The sequence below is a fragment of the Mobula hypostoma genome, chromosome 4 (genome assembly GCF_963921235.1).
Source record: "Mobula hypostoma chromosome 4, sMobHyp1.1, whole genome shotgun sequence".
Classification (NCBI taxonomy): Eukaryota; Metazoa; Chordata; class Chondrichthyes; order Myliobatiformes; family Myliobatidae; genus Mobula; species Mobula hypostoma.
In genome coordinates this window covers 167,620,618-167,637,853 of record NC_086100.1, presented here as the reverse complement: position 1 = coordinate 167,637,853, position 17,236 = coordinate 167,620,618, and the positions used below count along the sequence as shown (strand labels likewise).

Sequence of the window (17,236 nt, the reverse complement as noted above, 5' to 3'; positions counted from 1 at the left end):
GGACAGGAACATGGAGGGGAAAGTTTTAGAAGAATAACTTAAATGGGAATCTGGATGAGTTGGACGGAATGGTCTGTTTTTGTGTTGAATTACGAGATTACTCCATTATCCAATGAGTTGTTTGTGGCTGCCATTTTCATACTGCAGCAGTGCTGCTGCTGGATTGGCCTTGGGGTGTGCCAAGGTCAGGAGGGGTTGTGTGTAAGTGTGAGCCATTAATTGTTCCCCTGACTGCAAGCTGTTGGCAGAATACAACGTGATTGGTGTTTGTCAGTCAACACTGCCAACAGTGCAAGGAGAAGCAAGAAACCAATGTATTATTCAGTACGTTACTGTCCATTTACAAAACTTGGGTAGATTCTCGTGTCTCTATGCCAACAGGGAGGACAAACAAATGAAATTTTTTTCTCTGCTTTCTATTGCAGAGAGTGTGAACAATGAACAAATTGCTGATCTCTTCCTGGATGGTGTCTTTCCAGTTTTAAATTCTTTAAAAGCTAAATGATATAAGGCACCGAGGTGTGAGTAAAGTCATGGTAATTATAATATGAAGGTCACGGTCAAGTTTGGGCTAGGGGTTGTCAAGGGGCAAGCCAAAGTTCCCCTGTGGCTGATTAAAGACCGGAGCTCAAAATAGGTGTAAGATTACACACAGTTTTTCAGCAAAATGTCCATTGTACGGTGTGCTCCCACTCTTCACCACTTCCAGCATTGACTCAGTGGGCTGAATGGCCTCCCACTGTGTTGAAATGATGTGCTGATCAATAAGGCAATGCCACCATTGCACCGGTGTTCACTGTGTTTATTGTATCCATGCCTTCACTCACACGCGAAAGCACAAAGGTAGGGTTACAATTGTTTGATGGTCTTTAAAGTCTCCTCCCTCCGTTGCTAGTTCCCATGCCCCAGTTTTTCTTTCTCGACCCCCTCTCACTCGCCTTCTCTTCCCCTCTTTCTCTGGGGTAATTTTAACCCAACTCACCTATTGGGAAGCAGATGGGATAAGCCGATTTCACATCTCACCTGGTATTGTCTTCGAGACTCTAAAATACCCCTTCCCCCACAGTAAAACCTATTTCTGCATGATACAATCGATTTGCATCATTCTCCTATCCCCTCTCCTTTCCTCCATCCATTCTTTTCTTGCTTTCTCCAGGCAAGTCAAGTTTGTTGTCATGTGCACAAGTATGGTCAGGTACAGGTACAATGCAATTATTCGCTGCAGCCTCTCCGGCAAGTAGCTTCAGACAACACATTCCCTCTCTCCAGTGGTCTCCAAACTACAAGGAACAAATTGCTGAAGGAACTCAGTGGGTCAGGCAGAGTTGTGGAAGCAGAGGAATAGCCAAGGTTTTGGGTTGAGGGCCTGCATCAGGACCTGCCTACATCCGTTCATTTGAAGGGTCCCCATCCCTTCTCCCCCACTGGTGCTGCTCGACCCACTGAGTTCATCCAGAAGGTTGTACTTTGCTCTAGATTCCAGCATCTGCAAGTCACAGACTGGTATCTCTGTGAAACCAAACAGCTTCGGGGCCCGTGAAGGAGCGTGGCCTGTGTTGGTTTCCATGGTAATATTTTTGCTTTGATTGCTATCTTTCTGTTACCAGTGTGTACACAGTGAGCTCCCACAACCAGCAGTTGGACACTTGGAGTGGAGGAGGGAGGGAGGCAGGAATGGAGGGAAGGAGGAGAATTTACTCATGAACAATTTAGAAGAGTGGACTCTTCTTCCTCTTCTAAATGGAATACTGTATCACCTTGAAGTGTCTCATCCAAAATGCAGTCCCTCCTCCTTTGCTGCACTGCGCTGTCAGCCTAGTTTTGTTCTTCAGCAGGACTCAGACCCTGGTTTCGAGGTAACATGGGAAACCGATTTGACACAGAGAGATTGCAGGCTTGTGATCATGCTGGATAGCCCCTCGTTTGTCAGCTTTGGGTCTTTGTTACCTTTGGTTGTGTGTTCGGGAGTGTGAAAGGGGAATTGGACTGAGGTATCATATTTTATATTCTCTCTCTCTCGCTCTCTCTTATACCTATTATTTCTTATATATAAGAGAGAGAGACAGAAAGACCAGGAAACCGAGTCTGTGAAACCTGTCTTGGTTAATTAACACTTGGAGTGGGATCCTCGCTGCACTCCATCCAAGGCTAATGTAGCCTGTGACAGTGGGTGAGTAGAGCCCTCACCCCTCCATATTAGCTTTAATTATTTTGTAATGAAAGAATGGAGAGGATAAGATCATAGTTCATGGTGAGTGAAGGCTGTCACCTTGGGGAATATACTCAGGCTGCTCTGATCTCCAGGGACACTGGAAAGTAAGCGGAAAAGCAACAGGTGGACATTTGTTTATGGAGTAGAGCACATGGGGGTAGGAGGTAGCTGATGCCTCGACCTTCCCAGCGCAAGCTAACCTGAACCAGAAGCAGACGTTTGTGATTTGTTGTGAAGCTAACTAGGAATCACAAACAAGAGAGAATCTGCATATGCTGGACATCTAAGCAACTCACACAATATGCTGGAGGAATTCAGCAAGCCAGGCATCTCTTTTCCATAGGTGCAGCCTGGCCTGCTGAGTCCCTCCAGCATTTTGTGTGTGTTAACTAGGAATCAATTCTCATTGCTTAGTGCAGATGGAATCCAATCAGAAGTGGAGGACAACAGATTGGTTAAGCCTTCAACTATATTAAAAATAATTCGCATGCCAAAATAGTAATGGCACTTTCATAGCAAAGGAAGATCAAGCAAAGGAAGACTACAGAGGTGAAAAGCCGACACAAAGACTGTAGATGCTGGAATCTGCAGCAATAAGCGATGTCGTGGCAGAATCAGCAGCCTCTGTGGGGTGGGGGGAGGGGAATTGTCAACGTTTTGGGTTGAAATTCTATATTACGAGTCCCGATGCAGGTTTCAACCCGAAGCTTTGACCAGTCCTGTCCTCCCACAGGTAATGATCAACCTGCTAAGTTCCTCCACATGTTGCTCCAGATATTAGAAATCTGAAAGAAAAACAGAAAATGCTGGAAAACCTCAGCAGGTCCAGCAGTGTCTGTATACAGAGAACACGCTTAATCAGGACGTGAACACGCTTATTCGTAATCAGGTATTTCACTGATTGCATTTTGAATGTTGTTTGCCTTTGTGGTCTGTGTGAGTTAAGGTGCTGATAAGCATTCCACTTCAGAGATGTGGCTTTAGTGGGAGTGGTTACTCGCCTGTTAGATTGTATTGAAGATTATTTCCAGGTCGATTGAAGACCAGTGGGATATTGTCCCAGCATGGCTGATACTCTCCCCGAGACAGTTGCACACATAATGAACCCGTAGGTCATGTACCTAATAATATCCAGGTCATGCATCTAATGAAGTTCCTGGCCACACAACACACAGTTCCTCCATGGGTTGTGGGAAATGGACTTCCTTTGTTATTAGCAACAAACAAAGTGCTGGAGGAACTCAGTGAGTCTGACAACATATGGACAGTCGGTGTTTTGGGTCAAGACACACCAGTTGGACTGGAAGAGTAGAATTGAAATGTTGACCTGAAACGTTGATGCTCCATGTCCCTTCACAGGCACTACCTGACCTGCTGAGTTCCTCCAGCAGTTTTGTCTGTTTGTTTCACGTTCCGGCATCTGGAGTCTCTTGTGTCCCTTCAGTATTTACTCACTGGAACACCATGAGCTCATCACAAAAGAGACACCAACTAAAGGGTGCACTCTGTCTCCTGATTCCTGGCCTCAGTGGTCAGACTAACGTTAATGGGGTGGAGAGGTTTACGATGGGACACAAGGAGCTCGAGACTCTGTGGAGAAGCTCGATGGCCCATTGAAATAAGCCTTGTAGTGTGATGTTCCAGAAAGAGCTGCTCCATCAACCAGCCAGACTGGACCTACAGGGCAATAACTACATAAACCATAGATAAGATAAAGGAGCTGATTGACGGCTGTCGGATTGCAAAATTTTTTGAATTGTTTCACTTTTCTATAATAAGCAGGTTTTAATTTTGAACCCTTACAAGCAATTCCAGTTCCAACCAGTTTTAAAAAGCTTACAGGTAAAATCATTGCAAGATAAGATACGACAGTTACTGGTACTTTCACCCTTAATAAAACCATTGCTTCCTCTCAGTAAACAGATATGAAAACGCCCAACTCTTTAACTGTGACCTCATTGACTGAACACTCTCTGTAATGAGATAATTTGCTCAGGTGTAAACCTACCCACACACAATGCAAATGCTGATAAGAACCGAGGCTGCGGTTTCTAGTCCAATCTGGTGAGTTCTCTGGGAATACATACTGCCTCCTGGATAACAGGCAAAAACTGTATCATGTCTCAGGGGAATGCAAGTGATCTCAGTAGCAGTTAATTTGACTGATAGCATATTATTATTTAAATATTTATGGTTTTTATATTGCTATATCTATACTCTATTCTTGGTTGGTGCAACTGTAACGAAACACAATTTCCCTCGGGATCAATAGAGTATGACTATGACTATGATGTCGTAGCAGTGGCACCACTTCAAAGATACTTCGTTGGTCATTAAGAGGTTTAAACATAACAAATGGGAGCAGGAGTAGGCCGTTTGGCCCTTTACGCCTGTCCCACCATTTGGCAAGGTCAGGGCTGATCTAACTCAACTCCCTGATCCTGCAATATCCCCGTTTCCTCGTGAATATGTAATGATATTAATTACGACGCTGTTTTGGCTCATGATGCCAACAGTAAGAAGGTGACCGTGTATCATGAAGGATAGGACAGTAACGAACTGGGACCCAGCTAGGGTAGGGTAACCCTCAACCAAATTCCCCCTGAGGTCAGTTATAGAGACTCCTGGAGAGATACAGCACGGCAAAAGGCCTTTCAGCCCACTGTTTCCATGCTGAAAATCAACCAACCATTCACATCAATCACGTTTCATGCTCCCCATGTTCCCAGCAGCACTGCCCAGACTCTATCCCTTACCCTCACTCTGGCCAATTGACCCACAGACCCACACGTCACGGGAATGTGAGAGGAAACCGCAGTACCCGGGGAAACACACACGGTCACGGAGAACGTGCCAACTCCACGGTACCTTACGGAGCTGTGTGATAGTGGCTGTACTGGCTCTGCAAACTGTGCTGTCCTGGACTGGCTGTGGGATCTTCCTTACCACTTTGCCTGCGTGTTAGTTTTAATGTAAGTAGCTGCGCCTGTCGCGTGTTTGCAGATGTTGAAGCTGGGCTCTCCCACCTGCCGTCATCCCCACTGGCGTCAGTAGAGAGGGAAGGTTAGGGAGAGGGAGTTGGCACAATTCCATTTGCCCCCTCCGAGCTTCTGTGTTACCAAAGGTCCTTGTAACAGAGAACTGTTGGTGTTCAGTTCTGGAGGGGTGAATGTTTCTCCTCTTGAGCTTCAGCAGAGCAGAAGATCCAACAGCAAGCAACTCCTTTCCTCATCGATTAGAGGGGATGTTAATACCAAGGAGGACTGTAACGGGATACAAGGCTTACAAAACGACCGTGTAAATGGTTAGGTCAAAGTCAACAAGCTATTTAGGCAACATGAGCCCAAGTTTCTTGAGTAAAGGTTCACAAATAATTAAATGTTATTAATGAGACTAATTATGTGAGGGAGTGGGCATGTGGCCAAGTGGTTAAGGCATTGGACTAGCGACCTGAAGGTCATGAGTTCGAGCCCCAGCCAAGGCAACGTGCTGTGTCCTTGAGCAAGGCACTTAATCACATATTGCTCTGCGCTGACACTGGTGCCAAGCTGTATGGGTCCTAATGCCCTTCCCTTGGACAACATTGGTGTTGCGAAGAGGGGAGACTTGCAGCATGGGCAACTGCTGGTCTTCCACACAACCTCGCCCAGGCCTACGCCCTGGAGAGTGAAGACTTTCCAGGCGCAGATCCACGGTCTCACAAGACTAACGGATGCCTTTACTATGCAAGGGATAAATAGTAAGGTACAGATAAGATGTAAACGGTTACATGCCTGTGTTGGAACATAGATGACCCTGGCTTCAGTATACTGAAGAAGGTGCAAGAAGACTCACAAAGTCAGTGCCAGGATTAAAGTTATATCTATCAGGTCATTAACCCGTTTCCTCCTGTGCCTAGTCCATCACTTTTGTAAAATATAGGATTAGCTTCCGTCTCTCTGAGCATGAGTCTTTGGAAATCTCTTCCTGAAATGGTGGGGCAAGCAATGGTTCCAATTATGTTTCAGGCAAAGCTCAACAGATTGTCAGTGACACATTCACAAAGTGCTGGAGGAACTCAGCAGGGCAGGCAGCATCTATGAAAAGGAGTACAGTGGATGTTTCAGTCCTGCTGAAGGGTCCCAGCCTGAAACGTTGACTATACTCTTTTCCATAGATGCTGCCTGGCCCTGCTGAGTTCCTCCAGCATTTTGTGTGTGTTGCTCGGATTTCTAGCATCTGCAGATTTTCTCTTGTTTGTGAACAGATTTGTCAGTGAGTGACTGTGGGTGAGCTAAGGTTATGTAGGTTAGACAGAGAGGTGGAGTTGAGGTTAGCTACATCTTGTTCAATGGTAGGGAAGGATTGACCTGCTCCTAGATCAATCCAACTTGATAGATATGGGGAGAAAAGGTTTCTTTCCATGGCAATCTCGTCAAACATCTTGGCTGTTTGAATTCATTTTGGCTTGCCCGTAGATGACAGAAGCTGGTGGTCGATGGGACATATTCTAGCTGGAGGTCTGTGAATAGTGGTGTTCTTCAGAGATGTGGACCTCTGCTGTTTGAGATGTATTATAAATGACCTTTATGAAAATGTAGATAAGTAGGTTTGTGAGTTTGCAGATGATAAGAAAATTCATAGTGTTGTAGAACAGTGGTTCTCAATGTGGGCCATATGGCTCCCCAGGAGGTCATGCTGGATTTTGAAGAGGCCACAAGTAAAACAAAAACAAGAAATTGAAGCCACAGGAGTTTCTGAGTAGGCCATGAGTTTGCTGTTTTAATGGAATATTACTAAACGATATAAATAAAAAAACATAAATGAATATATTTAATTTAATTGGAATCCTGAATGTAAAATATGCTAGATTATGCAAAACAGCTGACATATATTACCTCAGATAGATTTGAAAAACTGAATTTATTAAACAAACAGTTACAAGGAAAAAAACTGCAATCTCATATACAAAGAGGTACCACATATACATATACCACATCCCTTGGAAAACTCATGCAACCTTTCAGCAGCAATATTGGATGTTGTGAGTTATGTAATTTCCTTCAGTGGCCACTCTTAAAATTAGAACAGTAAGATGATGATTTGATTGTATATCATGAAACAACGACACACTGATGCAGAATTTCAGTCCAGAGACCTGCTGGAGGTGCATATTCCAGATTGGGTGGTGGATCCATTTGGAGTGAATGTGACTGATACTGACACCACATTGCTTGCATGAATGTCTTGCTGAGCTGCAAAGTGATAGAACAGCTCAAGCAAACACAGCAAGCAAAACTTCTGGGTAACTAGTGATATTCAAAATAAGTTTCCACAGCTCTAGGACAAAGCAAAATTGTTTTTAATTGGGTTTTCCACCTTTTTACTAGCTGAATGTGGTTTGAGTCAAGCTCTTCACCTATCAAAAGCTCATAACCATCATGACATTGTGAAAAAGAGGTGATTTTCAATTATCTTTAACCAAGTTGAAACTGGATATTCCAAAACTTACTAGTTTGCATCAGTTGCAAAGATCTCACCAAGTACCCTAAGTAACAATATTAAGTGCTTTTTCATTGCTGGTTGGAAGAGTATTATCTATATTATAAATAAAGTATCCTCTTCAGAGGATTGAAATAGTTTTTCATATACACCTGTAACATTATGTTTAACATACAATAATTCCTATAACCTGTCAAAACATAAATATTGACTGTATATAGGAATAATTTTACAGTTGACCAAAAATAAACCATCAGCATCTAACACAGACTGTGGAAGGTGATAGGGGTGGGGGTGGGCACAGGGATAAATGAAAGTCACAAGTGGTCCACGAGCAGAAGAAAGTTGAGGACTCCTGGCATAGAAGACTGTCGAAGAATACAGTTGCAGATATGGGAGGGAAAATTGCCAAATGTGAAGTAGTACACCTTGGTAGGTCAAATGTAAAGAGACAGAGATATCTTGGGGTCCAAGTTCATAGCTCCCTGAAAGATTGGTAGCCTGGTGAAGAAGGCACATGATATGCTGGCCTTTATTAGTTGAGACACTGAGTTCAAAACTCAGGAAGTTAGGCTGCAACTTTATATAATTCTAGTAGGCTGCACCTGGAGTTCAGCATACAGGTTTCCCCTGCCATCCGAAGGTAGAGCGTTCCTGTGAAACGGTCATAAGCCGGAATGTCGTAAAGCGAAGAAGCAATTACCATTTATTTATATGGGAAAAATTTGTGAGCGTTCGCAGACCCAAAAACAACCCACCAAATCATGCCAAATAACACACAAAACCTAAAATAACAGTAACATATAATAAAAGCAGGAATGATGTGATAAATACACAGCCTATATAAAGTAGAAATACTTCTCTACAATCATTGCCGCACTGTTCTCCGTAGTGAAAATCTCATGCAAGCACTCTCAGCAGAAACATGACGCAAGCGCGCTCGACAAAAACACTCTCCAGTAACCTTTAAGGTATGAAGCTGAAATCATACCAAATAACGCATAAAAATACACAGCCTGTATAAAGTAGAAATAATGTATGTACAGTATAGTATCACTTACCGGAATCGGGAAGACAGCGCTGAGCACACTGATGATAGTGTATTAGGCTGAGACATCGGAGGTTGGGGTGGTGCACTGGCCCCCACCCTCCAGGCCGCCGACCGATACCGATCCGCGAAGCATGCAGGGGTACAGGGGTGCACCCAGCACGTCTTTAAGAAAAAAGCCGAAATAAACAAGCTAATTAATTAGGTGCCGCCCGGCATGTAAATGTCGGCCCAGATCAGAGGCGACGCAATCGGCTTTTTTCTTAAAGATGTGCTGGGTGCGTCCCGGCTACCGCTGCATTCTCCACGGATCAGTATCTGTCCGCGGCCCGGAGGTTGGTGTGGTGGGACACTGGGGTGTCATCTCATCGTCGTCTGTTTCCATCAGGGCAGCCAAGTCATCTTCTTCTAAGTCTGCCTGCCTCGATGTCGAAGGTCGAGGTTTGTCGTCTGCTGTGGCTGATTGGAATGCTTGCTTGACGGCTTAGCCCCGCGCATTTTTCTATCCTACAGTTCTTTGTAAGCACTCAAACCATCTTGCAAATATGCCCTAAACCAACGTACCCTTTCAAAATTTAAGTCATACTTTTCTGCAATCAATGCAGCGAAAATCTCACGCAGTTGCTTCACGTTCAATTCCTGGACGACTTCATTTTCGGTCCGTTCGCTACTGCATTTGGTTTCAATTGTTATCCTTTCCTCTTCCAATTGCACCAGCTCTTCATCTATCAGTTCTTGGTCATGGGATGCCAAAACCTCTTCAACATCATCTTCGTCAACTTCCACAAGCCAAACTCACGTTGTCCTTACTTCGTTCACCACGATCGAAATGCTTAATTATGTCTAGTTTTACACCAAGTGTAACACCCTTACGAGCTCTTTTAGGCCTTTCCGATACCTTAGAACTCATCTTGCTAACGGCTGCTCACAGGCACGTGTTTAAGCAATGGCGGCTAGAATGCAGTTCCGGGGGAGGAGCTTGCGCTGCCTTTTTTCGCCGCTGCTTTTTTCGTAACAGTGAAAACACCTTCTGTTAGCGAAAACAGGTAACTAATGTAGGTCTTTCATAACAGTGAGGTTTCGTAAAGCGAGCGTTCGAAAAGCAGGGGACACCTGTACAGTTCTGGTCACTCCATTATAGGAAGGATGTTGAGGGTGTGGAAGTGGTTTACCAGGATGCTGCCTGGACTACAGGGCCTGTGCTATAATGAGAGGTTGGACAAACTTGGGTTGTTTTCTTTGGAACAGAGGCTGAGGGGAAATCTGATAGAGGTTTATAAGGTAGAGTGGCCCAACAGTATCCTTTTTCCTGGGGTTGAAATGTCTAATACCAGAGGCCATGCATTTAAGGCAGTGGTCCCCAACCACCGGGCCGCAAAGCATGTGCTACCGGGCCGCGAGGAAATGATATGATTTGGCAATATGAAACAATATGAGTCAGCTGCACCTTTCCTCATTCCCTGTCACACCAACTGTTGAAATTGAACGCACGTGAGGTCATTACCCACGCGTCATCCATGTCAGCGCGGGAAGAAGATGAACTCCCCGAGCTTGCAAATGATGGCAGACTGAAAAGTATGTTTGACATAACATCTCTGCTGGCATTCTGGATCAATGTCAAGGCTAAATATCCTGAGGTAGCCATGAAAGCACCGAAAACGTTGCTTCCATTTCCAACATGCCTCTGTGAAGCGGAGTTTTCTGCGATGAATGCAACGAAAACTAAATTGTGGAATAGACTGGACATAAGGAATCCCCTTCGAGTATCGCTGTGTCCCATCACCCCTCGATGGGACCGTCTTGTTGCAGGGAAACAAGCCCAAGGCTCCCACTGATTCAGCGATATTGGAGTGTTGCAATGATTTTATAGGTTCATACGGGGAAAATATGCGCTTATGTGTTTAATATTAAATTCGTTAGATAAACCCTTTTAGAAATGAAATTAAGTGTATTAGCCACTTATAAGTGACTTATAGTTGACTTATCACCTATATTCCGGTCATGATTAACACCCCCACCACCACCACTAGGGATGTCCCATATTAGCCGGGACATCCCGTATATTGGGCTAAATTGGTTTGTCCCGTATTTCCCCCCCCCTAAGGTAGAGTGTTCCTATGAAACCTTTCATGTAAGAATGGCATAAAGCGAAAAACCAATTACCATTAATTTATATGGGAAAAATTTTTGAGCGTTCCCAGACCCAAAAAAATGACCTACCAAATCATACCAAATAACACTAACATATAGTAAAAGCAGGAATGATATGATAAATACACAGCCTATATAAAGTAGAAATAATGTATGTACAGTGTAGTTTCACCGAACAGAATTGCCAAAACCGATTTGTAGGAAAAAAATCAGCACATACACCGATGCGCACGTTATGTATGTGCACGTCACGCATGCGCACACAGGTGCCCGCGCAAGGCTTCATGGTCATGGTAGTCTTTCTCGGCGTAAACACAGTGAGTAAGTTGGCAACGCCCCCCTCCCCCCCCTCCCCCCCCGGGCTGGTCCGCAAGAATATTGTCAATGTTCAACCGGTCTACGGTGCAAAAAAGGTTGGGGACCCCTGATTTAAGGTGAGAGGGAGTAAGTTCAAAGGAGATGTGAGGGGAAAGTTTTTTTACACAGAGTGGTGGGTGTCTGGAATATGTTGCCAGGGGTGGGAGTGGAGGCAGATATATTAGGGAATTTTAAGAGATAGTTAAATAGGCACATGCATGTTAGGGAAATAAAAGGATATGAACATTGTGTTGGCAGAGGAGATTAGTTTAGTTGGCCATTTGATTACTAATTGAATTGGTTCAGCACCACTTTGTGGGCCAAAGGGCCTGTTCCTGTACTGTACTGGTCTACATTCAATCTAAAAGAACTGCAGCAACACACAGTCACACAATCTGCTGGAGGAACTCTTTGGGTTGAGCAGCATCTGTGGAGGAAAGTAATTGTTGATGTTTCTGTTTGAAACTCTGCATCATATTTTGAGCCAAAATGTTATCAATTTCTTCCCTCCCCACAAAGGTTACTTGACCCTCCAAGTTCCTCCAGTAACTCGTTTGTTGTTCCAGATTCCAGCATCTGCCCTCTTTGTCTTTATCTACAAAATCCCACCTCTCCACATTCTCCTTTCCAGGGACAATGGAACGTTCATTATAAGAGTGTCATCAAAGATCCAATAACAAAATTAGGGCAAATGCAAGCAGGAGTTTTCCACTGAGGTTGGGTGGGACTACTACTAAAAGTCATGGGTTAAGGGAAAAAGGTGAGAAGATTAAGGGGAACATGAGGGGAAACTTCTTCACTCAGAGGGTCCTGAGAGTGTGGAATGAGCTGCCAGCATAAGTGGTGCACGCCAGCGTAATTTCAATGTTTAAGCGGAATTTGGATAGGTACATGGATAGCAGGAATATGAACTATGGTCCCAATGGAGGTTGATGGGAATGGGCCGTTTAAATGGTTTTCACATGGACTAGATGGGCCGAAAGGCCTATTTCTGTGCTGTACTTCTCTATGACTCTAATAAGTTATCCATGACTATCTCCTTTATCCAGGGAGTTACGGGATCTGGAAATCATCCCACAGGGAGATGGCATGGATGGATTTATGGGGATAACCATGCAGTGTGGAAAAATGAGAAGTTATTCACCGTCTGCGTAGAGTGGAGAAGCAGAATGTCAAGAGTCAGAATGGAAATTAGATTTATTCTCACTGGCGTGAATTTGTTTTTTGTGCAGCAGCAGTGGCAGTACAGTGTAAAAGTACAAAAATAGTCTGGAGAAAGGAATAATGAGAGCATTCATGGATTCATGGACCATTCAGGAATCTGATGGTGGAGGAGTAAAGGCTGAATTGTTGAACGTGGGTCTTCAGGCTCCTGAAGCTCCTCCCTGATGGTGGCCACTTCTTGGATGGTGAGGATCCTGGTGATGAATGCGGCCTCAAAGGGATCTTCTTGATAGTGGGAGAGAAGTGCCTGCCCTGCTTTACAGTCTGCCCACTGGGTTGTGATGCAACCTGTCAAAATGCTCTGCTTCGTACATCTCTGGAAATTTGTAATAGTCTTTGGTGACGTACTGAATTTGCTCAAGCTCCTAGTGAAGGCTGCTGTGTTTCCTCCCACAGTCCCAAGCTATACGGGGTAGGTTAATTGGTCGTCGTGACTTGTTAGAGTCGCAAAGGTGGCATGGCTCAAAGGGCCAGAAGGGTCTGCTCCGCATTGAATTGTTAAATGGGTAAATAAGTGAGGACGGAATCGATGTTCAGAGGTATCTGGATGTGTTTGTAGGCATGTCATCGAAAACCAACAAGTAGGTGAGGCAAGTGCTAGGAATGCAGTTGTTAAAATGGCCATATTGAGAGGGTTTGAGGGCAGGAGTAAAGGAATTCTATTGCATTTCTCCTGGTCCTTAGTAAAACCTCATCTGGAATATTATATGCAGTTCTGGTCTCTTAACCCAAGGAAGGATGTACTTGCCACGGACAGAGTGCAGTGAAGTTTCACCAGACTGGTTCCAGGGATGGTCGGTTTGTCATATGAGGAAAGATTTGTATTTTTTTTTATGCGAGTGACAGGGTCAAACATTGTTATTGTCGCTGTTTTTTTTTTACTGCGAGGAAGGGAGGGGATTTTTTGGGGTCTGCAAGTATTGATTTTTTTTTGTGCCGGGGTGGAGAGTTGATATCTTTTCTTTCATCAACACCCATGGTCTTTCTGTATTTAATGGCCATCTGGAGAAGACAAAGATCAGAGTTGTATTAATAATGCATACTTTGACAATAAAATGAACCTTTGAATAGATTTGGATTGTATTGTCTTCAGAATCAGGTTTAATATTGGCATATGTTGTGAAATTTATTGCTGTGTAGTATATTTCAATACATAATAACAGAAATTGTAAATTACAGTTAATATATTATTTCAAAATTTAAATTAAATACATAGAAAGGAGAAAGAGAGAAGAAGAGAATAATAAGAAAAAAATGTCGTGAAGTAGTGTCCATAGGTTCAATTTCCATTCACAGGGGAAGAAGGATTCATTCAAAGGGTGAGAGAAGATCTCTTTGAAACTTGCGATATTTGGAAAAGGCTCCCCAGGCTGGATGCAAGGAGGATTTATCCCTGACACAGGTGTTAATAACTTGGGTAACAGTCAATGGTTTAAGGCTGAGTTGAGAAATTTCTGCAGTCAGAGGCTCATGAGACTTTGGAATTCTCTACCCTGTGAGACTGTGATAGTTCAGCCGTTGAGTTCATGCCAAACGGAGATGAGTAGATCTTTTGGATATTGATGGAATAGGAATAATACAGGGAAATGATGTTGAGGTAGAAGACCAGCCAAGAGCTCGGCGAATGATAGACTGGGTTTGAGGGGCCGAATGGCCTGCTTCATGCATTGTTGAATTGACATGGATGGAGGAGTAGAAGCTGATGGTGAATTGATGTCAAGGGGCGGAGGAGGGGAGGCTGGTGTGAAGCAGGAACACCAATCAGACGCCAAAGTGCTAAACTGCCCATTTCGCAAAGAAGTGTGTGTGTGTGTGTGTGAGAGAGAGAGAGACAGACAAGGACAAATGGGTCTAACACTGTTATTTCTTTGAACAGGAAGAACATGATTTCAGGAGGAGAGAGCATCCAGATGAATGGAGACATGCCCCATGACAGTGGTGGTGGGGGTGGGAGCCATGAGGTGCCGGATGAACTGAAGAAAACCGGAAGGTAAGACCAGAAATTCTGTGACATTAGTAAAGGTTACCATCAAGTCTAGTGTTTGGCTGCATTCTGGGCATTGTTGGGGCTAGAGTGGGTGGTGCTTTGTGACACATGCCAATGCCTTTGATATACTTTTTTCCTTTTCCAATATAGATTTATTAATTGATTACCGAATCATATCATTACTGCTGTATTCTGCCATTCAAGCTGTTTACATTTAATTAAGCCGGAACACACTCAAACCCATGTCACACCCATTATTCCTGGAAATCCTGCTTTGTATCGATGTATACAGAGTGCTCCTTCTCCAGGTACACATGGGGACAGGTGTAACCTTGGAAGAGGGCAGAGCCCTCAACTGCCCACCTACCTCTGAGAGCTGTGAACGACCACTTTGGCCAGGTCAAGGATCAAACGGACCAGGAGATCCCCCAGTTGACCCACCTGTTGACCAGAGATCAGGAGCATGGGTCTGAAGTGCAGCCTAAACTTGAGCACCCCTTTCAGGTATTCAGATAGAGGCTGCAACTTCTCATGTTCCATATATACATGATACACTGTCTTGTCCTGGCCGTAGAAATGACAAGCGCTGGAGAACCTGTAAATCAACTTTAGAATCTGTTAATAGACTGTGTTCAATAGATGGTAAAATTCAGTGATTATTTCCCAAAATATGGCTGTTTGATGTCTGTATTTATATGGATTGCTCGGTTTCATTAAACCTTGAAACATTGAAATTGCGCCATGTTATGTAGTTGGAAAGGTTAGAGGGATAGGATCCAAACGCAGGCGAATGGGACTGGTTTAGATTGGCATGGCGAGTTGGGATGAAGGACCTTTTTCCGTGCTGTATAACACTGTGACACTATGATGGATTATTCATGGAGAAAACTGAGTTTCAATGTTTATTTTTTCTTTTTATTATTATTCCTGTCAGGGGAAGTCTAACCCAAAGGAGGTGTTTTCCTAAAATCGAACTTCCCAGATGAATTATATTGACATGGGTTCTATGGGAATGACCAATTCCTCGAACTGAAAGATGGTAGATTGTTGGGAACGCCATCTTCAGTTGCTTTGGACTTTTGTCTTTATCGGTGACCTATGGACCCTCAGAGCCAGGGTGGAAACAAGTCGTCCTTGATTCTGAGCAAAAATGCAAATATAAATAAATAGCAATAAATAACAAGTATGAAATAACAGGATAAAGAGTCCTTAAAGTGAGACCGTCAGTTGTGGGAGCACCAGAAATGGAATGAGTGTATCGTTCCCCTTTTGTTCAAGAGCCTGATGGTTGAGGGGTAGTAACTGTTCCTGAACCTGGTGGTGAAAGTGCAGAGCAATGTTCCCTCTAAGGTGTGTGTGTGTGTGTGTACACGCGCGCGCACAAAGAAATTTAAACTGAGCACAAATGGCTGTCACCCTCTCCCTCATTGGCATGTTAAGTATTTCTCAACAATCATACATAATCAAATTTCCTTTTCCAGTTTCTGACGCGGACGGTGTTGACAACGTGGAGTTGGTGATGATTTGTCTGCAGATTTTAGAACTGGCTTATCTATACTGTTTTTATTGAAGAAATTATTCAGTGCGCACATGTTGTCACTGGGGAAAAGGTTGCACAGCGCAAGAATTTTGCACACTGGTCATAACAAATTAGAGGGAACATCGGTCCTGAGGCACACTATTCTCTGTGTGTAAAAATAAATAAAGAATTTCTCCGCGCACATCTTTAAATTTTCCTCCTCTCACTTTCAATGAATGTCTCCTAACGTTGGACATTTCTACCCTGATAAGTATTTCACTGTCCACTGTCTGATTTTATTAAACTTTTCTTTTGTCTGACACCTTAGATTCTTCGGTGGTTTTGTGGCAGACATCAAGAGGAAAGTCCCATGGTATGCCAGCGATTTTTATGACGCACTGAGCATCCAGTCTTTGTCTGCCATCATGTTCATCTACCTGGGGACCGTAACCAACGCCATCACCTTCGGAGGACTCCTTGGAGACGCAACGGACAACATGCAGGTTCGGGGCTCTGGTGACTTGACAGATACACGTTCCAACCGGGGGCTCAGTGTGTTAATCACACGTATGATTACATTGCAGATACTGCGCAGAATTTTCACTCCCTGGGATGGCAAGCGTGGTGGTGTCACATCACACTGTGTGTGAGGTGTCAGTGAGCAGAATGATTTGAGAATATTGAGGGGCGTCCCCAGTGAACTATGGGGCTGGACAAGCCAGATGTAAAGATAGCGGTTTCCCTGGCTGGTAACTGGTACTTGGTTTATTATGGTCTTGCAGCAAGTTACAGTGAAATGCTTTTGTTTGCATCTGTTCTGACAGTTCATTCATAATTACATTGAGATAGTGAAAAGCAAAGTGGAATGCAGAATAGTGTTACAGTTACAGAGAATGTGCAGCCCAGGCAAATAAAGTGCAAGTGCCATGGTGAGGTAGTCTGGGAGATCAGGAGTTCATCTTTACCTGACAAGGAGTTGGTTCTACAGCCTTGTAGCATCAGGGTAGAAGCTGTCTTTGATGCTAGTGGTTTGTGCTTTCAAGCTTTTGTATGTTCTGACCAAAGGAAGTGGGGAGAAGAGAGAGTGTCCACGACGAGAGCTGGTTGGATTGGGTTTTGAACCAGTCCCAAAATGTGTGGTCAGAACAATGCAGAACGGGAACAGGCCTGTCAGCCCACGATGTTGTGCTGAGCTATGAACGTCATGTAGAGGGCAGAGAGGAAAAGAAATCCTTCCATCAGAGGATGGTGAATCTT

General features: G+C 44.0%; 1 protein-coding gene across 4 annotated transcripts in view; it reads left to right on the top strand.

The window, feature by feature from the left end:
* Positions 1-17,236, top strand: part of LOC134345754 (electrogenic sodium bicarbonate cotransporter 1-like) — a 220,563-nt gene that overhangs the window by 98,410 nt on the left and 104,917 nt on the right. For all 4 annotated transcript variants that reach the window (XM_063046920.1, XM_063046921.1, XM_063046923.1 and 1 more), the window contains exons 11-12: positions 14,350-14,463; positions 16,308-16,482. In XM_063046920.1, the coding sequence (XP_062902990.1) occupies positions 14,350-14,463; positions 16,308-16,482 (289 nt within the window). The remainder of the gene's footprint in view (positions 1-14,349; positions 14,464-16,307; positions 16,483-17,236) is intronic.